Genomic DNA, 10,088 nt, shown 5'->3' on the forward strand with positions numbered 1-10,088 from the left:
ATGCGATCTTTTGTTTCACTCTGGACAGAATATGTAAATGCTTTATTCATCCTTACACCTGCTCTGGCAATATCTACACCTTCTTGGGAGGGAGGAACAGCGAATCTGTGCAAGCCGGGGTGCTCGTACCCAAGGGTTTCAGCAGTTCTTCGGAGCAAAGGCATCATCATCCCCTTTACGCCGCTCCAGAAGGCAGTTTGGGGACTGGGAAAACTGGGAAAGAGGCTCAAGCGTGAGGCGCCGAAGCCCGGCGGGCGGGGCGGCGGGGCCGGCTCCGCAGCCGCAACTGCGGCTGCCGAGCCGGCCCCGCCGCCCCGCCCGAGCCCTTCCCCGGGGCGGTGGGACCGGGCCGCCCCGTCCCGCCCCGTCCCGCCCCCCCACCGGCGTGCGGGGGCCGCCGGCGCCTCCAAACTTTGGACGGGCCGCGCCAGGGAGGAGAGAGCCGCTCCGGTGAGTGTGCGAGGGGGAGCGGGCGGGCCCTGTACCGTGCCGTGCCCCGTACCGTGCCGTGCCGTACCGTGCCGTACTCCTCTGGCGGGGCGAGGGGACTCCGCTGCCCGCCCTGGGAGAACGGTTCCTGTGGCAATAGCCGGCGGTGGCCGCGCTCGCCTCGCCGGGATGGGAGGGGAGGGGAAAATTTGGAAGGGGGGCACCGAGGAGCGAGCGCGGCCGGCGTGGGGCATCGGCGGGTTCCCCGCAGCGTGGGGGGGACGGGTGCCTGCTCCCGGGCAGGGCGGCGGGGGAGCGGCAGGGCGGCGGCAGCCGAGGGGCACGCCTGCCGTCCCCTTCGTTCGCCTGGAGCAAGCCCCCAGACCCCTTCCCCAGCGCAGGCACTGCGGTCCTGATGGCAACGCAGCTCGCCGATGTAATCGCCTATTTCGCCCTTTGTGCTCACTTGCTGTCGGAGCCGATGTAAATCCTCTGCGGGCCTTCCTCTGCCGAAAGTTAAGAGGCAATTGGATACCCGCCCCTGAGGATCTGACTGCTGGGGAAAAAAATTGGACAACCCCCCCCCCCCCCCCCCCCCCCAGCGCTGGGCAGTATGCAAGGTGTGCAAATAAATGCTATCAGCTGGGGAGTTTATACTAAAAAAGAGCAGAAAGGGTCCTGTCAAACACTACCTGAGGTATCAAATGGCACCTCAGTCTTCCCCCATACTCTGAAAGCAGCCGATTCTTTGCCCACTTAACTGTCCCACCGACAATGTCAAACTTGTCTGGTTTATTTCATCACTTACTAACATGCCAGTTCATCTCTGCTTAAAACCCTGGTCGTCCCTCCTCCCTCCCTCAGCTTTGTCTTATTGACAAGATCAAAACGCCTTTCATCGGCCCAAACAGGGCAGTAACAAATAAAATAAAGGTGGCAGAACAAAAGAAGGCTTTGCTAAAAAAGGGGGAGCTGGAATTAGGAATCAATAGAAAGTCAGGGACTAGAGAAACAGGTGAAAATATTTTGGGGAAGAAAGGGATGCTACACGCTTAGGCTGAGCTACATCCTCCTGCCTGGATTTATGGCAAAGAAGGGGAAAAACCTGTGAAATTTGCCTTCCCCCTCACCTTTCTACTACAGTGTGTAAATATGACCTGCTTTTATTTTGCACTGAAAAAATTATGAGATTTTGGAGCACCTGCCAGTCCTGGGACATCACCAAATCTCTACTCTAATAATATATGCAAGCGTGATTCTTGGATGTAGGTACACGGGTTGAAGGAAAAAGCTCAGCAGAGTTTGGCACTCCTGTATAGCCTTGGCTGTGCAAATTGTGGAGGATCTCTTACATCTTTAACCTGGTGGACTAAAGGTGTATTGATGAGGAATCTCCTCCTGCCACCCGTGCTTAGGCTAGTAGTTGATAACTGATTATATTACTAAAATCTACAGGGTAAGCTTGTATGAACAGCTGGCACATCTCAGCTATGTATCTTGCAGTGTTTCACATCCCAGGCTTACACTATTAATTGTACAGTAAGTGCAGACTAAACAGTATAGCACAATTCTGACCAGTTTAGTTGGGGGGAAAATATCTTTCAGTTCATGCAGTCGATCTGTCACTTTTGCAAAAAGAGCTTGCACTGAGAAATTCTTTGGGGTATTGTGTGGGATGCAAGCAAACACAAAGGTCTCAGTCACCTGCTGGTAGACAACCCTCCTTTCTCAGTTAGAAAATCATGCCTAAGGATGTCACTGCTAGATAGTTGATGGGGACAGAGATAGGGATGATAACCTACAATGAAGTGGATCTGATTAAAAAAATAAAATAAAATAAAATAAAAAATTAAAAAGCTATGTGAAGTTGAAGGCATTAATAGCTAGACAGTCTCTTTAGGCAGACCTGAATTTGAGATGGATTAAGCTATGTGTAACACCTGATGGCAAGAAAGTGACATTTCTTCTCTATTCTTGCTTTCCTTAGGGAATGTATGAATGGGGAAGTAGAGTTTGTAACTCAGGTTTGGCTTTTCCCTCAGTGGCAAACCGTGGTGTTTTCTCGATGAGTCCACTGGGCAGTGGCAATTTCGTATTATTTTCCCAGGTCAAGCCAAGGAGTCCCCAGGTGCACGATGCTCACTTAGCGTGCCACCCATGGCCTGGGCAGTCTGCATGGGGACATGCACATTTTACATAGGACTGAAGTCCAAGTCAGCAATTAACTGTAAAACATCCATATACCCACCCGTGCCTACTAAAGTCCTAGGGCAGCATAGAATTTGGCTCAGCCTGTGTACAGAAGGCAACAGAATGTGATTTTGATGCCAGTGGTGAAATTCTTACTGACATCAGCAGGGGAATGATTTGCTCTTCTCTGTGACTGCAGTCAGAAATGAATCTCTGATTGGCAGGCTCCAAGGAGCTGTGTTTTCTCAAACATTGCACAGAAAGGAAATATTATGTATAACTGAGTTTTAATTGTTTCTTGAGTTAAATTCAGCATGAATAGGTTACACAGTCAGTTCAGAGAAATGCTATCATTTCAGTTCCATTAGAGTGGTATTTCTGCTTGCCTTGTGGCACAAAACTTCCCTGAAAGAAAGTTTCTTAAAAAAAGACCTCAGTAATTAGTTCTCTGGTATTAAGGAGGGGCATAAACCTCTAAGAATTTAGTAACTATTTAAAGGAAACACTTTCCATTAAGGAAAAGCTGGAAGATTATTATGCTAATAACAGTCTGGATGGTGCTGTTCCATGTAGAATTCCTGTAGGTATTAATGGAAGTTTTGTGCTAAATCAGCAGTAGTTTTAGGTAGTGGATTGTAGAAAAGGATATGCTGCCCAGCAGGATCTTAATCCTTCTGCATTTACTTAGGCAAACTTTGTCTTTGAAATGCTTTTGAAATCTGTCCCAATTTTCAGCAGGAGTCATGCCTGAATAATATTACAGGATCGGGCTTCAAATGTAAGGGCAACAGAATTTAAATATATTAAGGCAGATCTTCTCTTAATCCTGCGATGTAGCACGTGGGTTAGAGGAGGACGGAGCTGTAGCTTTAGCTCGTTACTTTTTGTCTTAGCCACTGTGGACTGATTTCTCCACATGTTCTTGTACTGTTTGGTTTTCAGGGACAGCTCTGTTGCTTAGACTGGGCTGCTGCAAGGATGGGGCCCCTGGAAGCAGTAGGTGAAGGAAACCAGACGGATGAAATGAAAATGGAGCTGTTCACCAAGCTGTACTTGCCGAGATACACCACACCGCTCAACGAATTGGCTCTGGACCCTAAACCAGAACTGAAGGACAGCACAACGCTAGTTGAAGTGCAGATAATCCTCATCTTTGCTTACTGCTCCATCATCCTGCTGGGGGTGATCGGAAACTCCCTCGTGATCCACGTGATCATCAAGTTCAAAAGCATGCGCACAGTGACCAACTTCTTCATTGCCAACCTGGCTGTGGCTGACCTGCTGGTGAATACGTTGTGCCTGCCCTTCACTTTGGTTTACACGCTGTTGGGTGAATGGAAACTGGGCCCGGTCTTGTGCCACCTGGTGCCTTATGCCCAGGCTCTTGCTGTGCATGTGTCTACCGTTACTTTGACTGTGATCGCTTTGGATCGGCATCGCTGCATTGTCTACCACCTGGAAAGCAAAATCTCGAAGCGCATCAGCTTCCTCATTATAGGAGTTGCCTGGGCAGTCAGTGCCCTGTTGGCAAGTCCTCTGGCCATCTTCCGTGAGTACTCCCTGATTGAGATCATTCCTGACTTCAAGATTGTGGTCTGCTCTGAGAAGTGGCCAGGAGAGGGGCAGCTCAACTATGGCACCATCTACAGCATCTCCATGCTCCTGATCCAGTACGTGCTGCCGCTGGCCGTCATCTCCTATGCCTACACGCGTATTTGGACCAAGCTCAAGAACCATGTTAGTCCTGGGGCGGGGAATGACCACTACCACCACCGGCGGCAGAAAACCACCAAGATGCTGGTGTGTGTGGTTGTGGTGTTTGCCGTCAGCTGGCTGCCATTTCACACCTTCCAGCTAGTCAGTGACATTGACAGTCAGGTGTTAGACCTGAAAGAGTACAAACTGATCTACACAGTGTTTCATGTCATTGCCATGTGCTCAACGTTTGCTAACCCCCTTCTCTATGGCTGGATGAATAACAACTACAGGACGGCCTTCCTCACGGCCTTCCAGTGCGAACAGCGGCTGGACTCCATCCACCCTGAAGTATCAGCAGCTTTCAAAGCCAGGAAGAAACTAGAAGCAAAAAGGATTCAGTTCCCTGGAGACTCTTTCACACAACCTACCAATGTCTAAGATGTCTGACTTTAAAGAAGAAATGAATATGTTGTGGACAAAGGGATAAATCCATTTTGACCCATGCATTTTTAATGCATAGTTTTATTCCTGAATGGTGAAAGAAAAGTAGCAGGCAAGTCAAAGCAAGTGGTATGATTTGAGGGGAGTTGATTGCCATCAAGAGTATGTAACTATACAACTGCAAGGAAATAAAAAGGAGAGACCTTGTTTATGGCTGTCTCTAACAGGGAAAGAGACTCTCCCATCCCTCCCATCTCTTTTTGACAAGTCTAAATGACAAAGGCAGAGTTTGCTGGTTTTGCTATAGGAAGGCGAAAGGCTGGTTTGTAGCACAGGAATATTGATGGTGGGAGCAGGTAATTTTTATATTGGATACGGAGAGCAGAAGTCTGCCAGGAGAATGAAGTCTGTCTGGGGGGAATGGGCTGTGCTGGTTAAAGCTCAAACTTTTCAGACCCCTTCTCTCCCACAGGCATCTTCTGCGAAGATAAGGGAATTAAGAAGAGAAATATGTTACTCTTTTTTGACTTGCACTGAAGTACTTCAAACCAGAGCTTTTGAAATGGATTAAGGGAAAAAAAGAAAAGAGAAAAGAAAAAAAAACGCCAACACCCCACCCAAACAACAGATTCAATGTGAAGAAAGGTCAAGTTTCTACATGAAATGAAATGTGGGTTTTGGTCAACCAAATGGGGTAAAAAGTCATTCCGTAAGAATTGGCTGTGGTTCTGCCAGTGAGAAAATCACGAGCCTGTGACCTGATCAGTCATTCCCTGCAGATCCCTAGCTTTCATTCTGCGCTGGGAACAGCTCACAAACGCAATGCTTTAAGTGGCATTTGAGGGCGGGGGATGCAGGCTCAGGTCTTCTGTGAGCACTTCATAAACTGCCAATATTTTAATTTTCAGGACCTGCTTAAATGTCTAACGTGTTATTAACTCCACAGGCTTTGAATTGTTGCTGCTTTCTCCCTGGATAATAAAACAGCAGATAATTCTGATCCTCTGGAAAGGCTGCTAGATGGTAATGTGCTTTTCCTTATTGTGGTTTTATGTCACACACTCATCTCGTCTTAGAGCTTTTTCCATCTTTAGCCTTTGTAAAAATTAAGAACATCTGAATGGCTGTAACCTAATAACAGTATGCTAGGTTTATGTGATAACTTATCAGTTATTCTGCATGCTGTAGTTAATAGTTAAATTCCTTTTTTGCTCAGGTATAAAATTTTAATGTTTACTGTGTTGTACACAGCAATATTCAACTCTTCTGTGTCTTTATTTAGCCTCTTTGAACTCATTAAAGAGATGAAAAAAATGTCAACCCATGTTTATTCCAAGCTGCCCTGTTGCTTATCTAGAATAAAAATAAGCGTGATACTTTCACTTGGAGTCTCTTTCCACAGCTGCATTTCAGCTGCCTCATTTTTTTCTCTCCATTTTTCGTTGTTCCTAAATTCAGTGTGTTCTCTCTTACAAATTAAAACCTAACAAAACTCCGGTACTGAAGTATTAGCAATGTAACGAATGGTATCAGATCTTTATCAAGTGGAGAAATTCATCTTTGTGTATGCAGTATTGGGCACCATCCTTTAAATATCCATGAAATCATTTGGACCTGGATTTTCATGAACAGAGAGGGGAGGTCTAGAGAATTAGCTAGTGTTTACTCAAGCAGGAAAAAGTATCCATCATTCTTAAACAGTTTTACAAAAATAGATTAATTCTCAACCATGTTGAGAACATGATATTGTCCACAAGTTATTTTTGTCTGAGTATTAATAATATCCAAAATGTAAGCTCAAAACTGTTATGGGTGAGGAAGGATTACAGAAGTGTGCAATTATTATGGACATCAATCACATGTATCACTTACAGTTGACTCTGAACCCATCATCACAAGTATTATTGCCACAAATAGCATCCTTTATTTAAAAAGCAAATGGTTTAAAAGTTCTGTTTCAACTCTTCTAAGCCTGTTAGAGTGTGGTATATAGACAGTTTTGGAGTAACCATGACAGTGTGTGCTAAAGCTACAATTGCCAGGCTAATTCTCCATAATTTTAAGTCTGCTTTACTTCATCCTGTATAAAAGTGATTAATTACAAATTATCTTTCGGTCTGTTTCATGGTATCTTTATTTTACAGCTTCCCAAGCTTCCTCTGCAGCCATCAAGTTGAGACAAAGTTGGTGCACTAATTTATTGCATTGCTTTCACGTGGAGGTGCTGCCTGGGTCAGTGCCTGCTTTAGGGTCACAAACCTCCACACAGTGTCCCACTGCAGGGTGTGGATTTTCCCGTGGGCACTTGAAGATGGGACGTGGAAGAGCCAGCATGCACAGCCTGTCGCATAGCTTAGTCGCTCCTCAGGACTCGGTTCCCGCACAAACATGGCTATGTGCTTTAGTACCCCTTCATGTTGTAGGAAAATTGGGCATTTTCTCACCAAAAGCAATGAGGTAGCAACATCCCTCAGAGTTGCCCCAAATCCCAGCTGTCAAAGGATGTGGAAACTTTGGGTTTGTCCCCATTTCCCCCTAAGGGAAAGTGAACCTATAAGCAGGCTCTAACCACTGAAGAGTCTGCAGGGGAGCCTCTGCTTTGCCTGAAATAGGAACTGGAATCCAGGTCTCCCCATTCACCTGTTAGTGCTTTAATTAGTTTTTTTAAAAGCATTATATTCTTTTCCCGTTGAACAAGTACAAGTTTTATACAAAGCCAAAGAACACCAGCAGGACCGCTCATTGAAGAATTTGCAAGTAGGTGGTGGGGCACCCAAAATGAAATGTCATTGCTGATTCAGGGCAAGTGTTTGAACCATGGTGCCTCAGGTCTCAGGAGAGTGACCTAGCCAGCACACTGCAGTCTCTCCTGAGGCAGCAACGTATGTCTTCTTAGAGCTGTTCTATTGTATATAAAATAATTAAACATTGAATATCATGATTTCATGGGGATATGACCTTTGCACGGCACTCAGGTTCCAGGCCAAGGATATCAAAACAGATATAGACAGAATTTAATTTGCTCCCCCCCCCCCCCCCGCCTTCTTCATGAGTACTTCTACTGCAAAGATACTGCATTACAGGCAGGAGGAGAGCAGCACCATGCGAATCTCTGGGTGGGTCTTCCTTTGGGCTCTCATTTGGGGTTGGCTTATAAAAGGGAGAGCTGTCCACCACATGGATCCCATCAGGATCTAGGATCTTAGCTGGTCAGCACTTAGTTCTGGGCCTCCCTGGAAGAACACATTTTGATGCCTTGCAAATTTTACTGGCGGAAATGTGTCTCCAGGCTTAGGCAGCAGCAGAGTACCGAACAGTACATCATTAGTTATGTACAGCTGCACCCATGCATTCTCTCAGCACCGGCTGGGCAAGAGCCAGCTCAATCCTGGGGGCAGAAGAGCTGCTCTTGGGCACTCTCCTGAGGCTTTCATGCTTTTGCCTCGGTGGAGGACATACATAGCAGCTTGGGACCAGCGCTGCAGGCACTGCGCTGTGCTGCTTCCGGACGAGTGTTAAAAGTCACGTTGCCTGTTCAGGGCTACAGCCATTGGACTACAAGCAGAGGAGTAATCCTGAGTAAGCTTGCCAGGGTCTTACGGGGAGGCCAGTGAAGCTGGGTTTCTGGTATGTGGGGACAGTGCTGAACCCTCTCGCCTAGCCCTATGAGTAAATAGTCTTCACTGAGAATTGTGGTCTCCACGTAGAACAGCAGACTGAGCAGCAAGTATATCATTGTGAAGCTGAGAAAAAAATAGATTTGAGGGCATAAGCAATTAAAATAGACAGATTAAGCCCGGACAACAAATGGGTTTAGTATACATATCTATTTATATATAAATTGTACGGCAGAGCTGCGCAAAGGCTGTTTGGTAGGGTTAAGTTGGAAATAATTGTCTGCTGCCCCACAGTTGGTATAACCATGTCTTGTCTAAAATGTGTAATGGACATACATACATTGCGAAAATATTAATAAGTTAGATAACACTAAGAATAATAACTGAATGGAAAATATTATCTGCATTTTATCTGTCAGACCACAAAAGAACCACTGAATTCACAGATTAGTATAATCTGTTTCCTTGCTTCATAGTTTCTAAAATCCCTCAGGGATTTTTCTTATATTAATCCAGATAATGACCTTAAGGGATGAGTTTTGTCTTTGGATCCCTGAGTTATTTACCAGTACTGTCATTATAAATGCCACTCCACAATAAGGGAGCTACTTTGTGCGAAATTACAGGTTCTTTGCCCTAAGAAGGTACGAGATGTACGTAATCTATGCAAAGTTAGCATTGCTGAAGAGCTGTGGTTTTAATACTGCAGTATAAATGCTTATTTATGCAATTGATAGTAATTTTCATCTCTTGTCTTCATTTTTTAAAAAATATTAAATTGCCATTATTTTGAAAGAAAATTAATACAAAGGTAGTAAGGAAATCTGAAGGTGCTGAAACTGGAGAAGTAAGAAAGTCAGAGGATGAGCAGCTACTTCAAGTAGCAAGAAAGAGTGCACAAGAACAGGGGCAGTGAGGATGTAACTGATTTTTAGACTTTCCTTCTTCCCTTAGTCTGAGAGAAACGTGTTAAAATGAAACCAGGGCAAATGAAGACACAGATCAATTGTATGCACAAAGGACAGTGTTGCCCGGGGAAACTGAGGAACTTTGAGGAGAATTTGCTGTGATCATTTGAGCCTTAAAATTCACATCATGTTCTCAAGCAAGTGTCTGTACATTATTTCACCTAAAGGCAATATAGGTAAACAGCTCTGTACTGATAATGTATCAGAAGCAATGGGTGTGTTATTAATTCTAGCCAGTACATGGGATGAATAATGGATACATACTCCTCAAATCTCATTTCAGATAGGATAGATGAAAAAATTGGTGTTTGCGTTAAAATCTTTCCCCTCTCAGACTTCACTGAGCTCCTTTGGAAGGAGGAGAGCTTCAAGCTATAAAACTTAAAGACTGTGGAATTACATATCTGATGATGGAGGCACAATTTAGCTTGAAAAAAATTATTATAATTTTTGCTTTGCTGATACTGTGTAAGAGAAACGGGCTGTGGTTTGCCTTTTGGACCTGGAGCTGAATTTGCACAAGTGGAGTTTATATGAAACAGACTTTTATTTGTATACTTCACAACTCTCATAATCTACTAACCCTGCTATACAGAATATTTTCAACAGTAGAATCTATGCTTATTCATCCATGGGGCCAAACTATTTCTATCCCTTCAAGGTTGCACAGAAAAATAGAAGTCTAGGGCCATTCGCCTATTTACTGGCATCCTCCAAAATTAGATCTGTTTGTACCCAATTGGAT

At 45.0% G+C, this 10,088-nt stretch overlaps 1 protein-coding gene across 1 annotated transcript; it reads left to right on the forward strand.

The window, feature by feature from the left end:
* The first annotated feature begins 324 nt into the window (after positions 1 to 324).
* On the forward strand, positions 325 to 6,140 carry NPY2R (neuropeptide Y receptor Y2). The gene is made up of 2 exons (XM_052777837.1): positions 325 to 450; positions 3,562 to 6,140. The coding sequence occupies exon 2, from the start codon at positions 3,598 to 3,600 to the stop codon at positions 4,753 to 4,755; it is 1,158 nt and encodes a 385-aa protein (XP_052633797.1). The 5' UTR covers positions 325 to 450; positions 3,562 to 3,597; the 3' UTR covers positions 4,756 to 6,140.
* Positions 6,141 to 10,088: the final 3,948 nt, after the last annotated feature.

This window comes from Harpia harpyja, chromosome 2 (assembly GCF_026419915.1).
Source record: "Harpia harpyja isolate bHarHar1 chromosome 2, bHarHar1 primary haplotype, whole genome shotgun sequence".
Lineage (NCBI taxonomy): Eukaryota > Metazoa > Chordata > Aves > Accipitriformes > Accipitridae > Harpia > Harpia harpyja.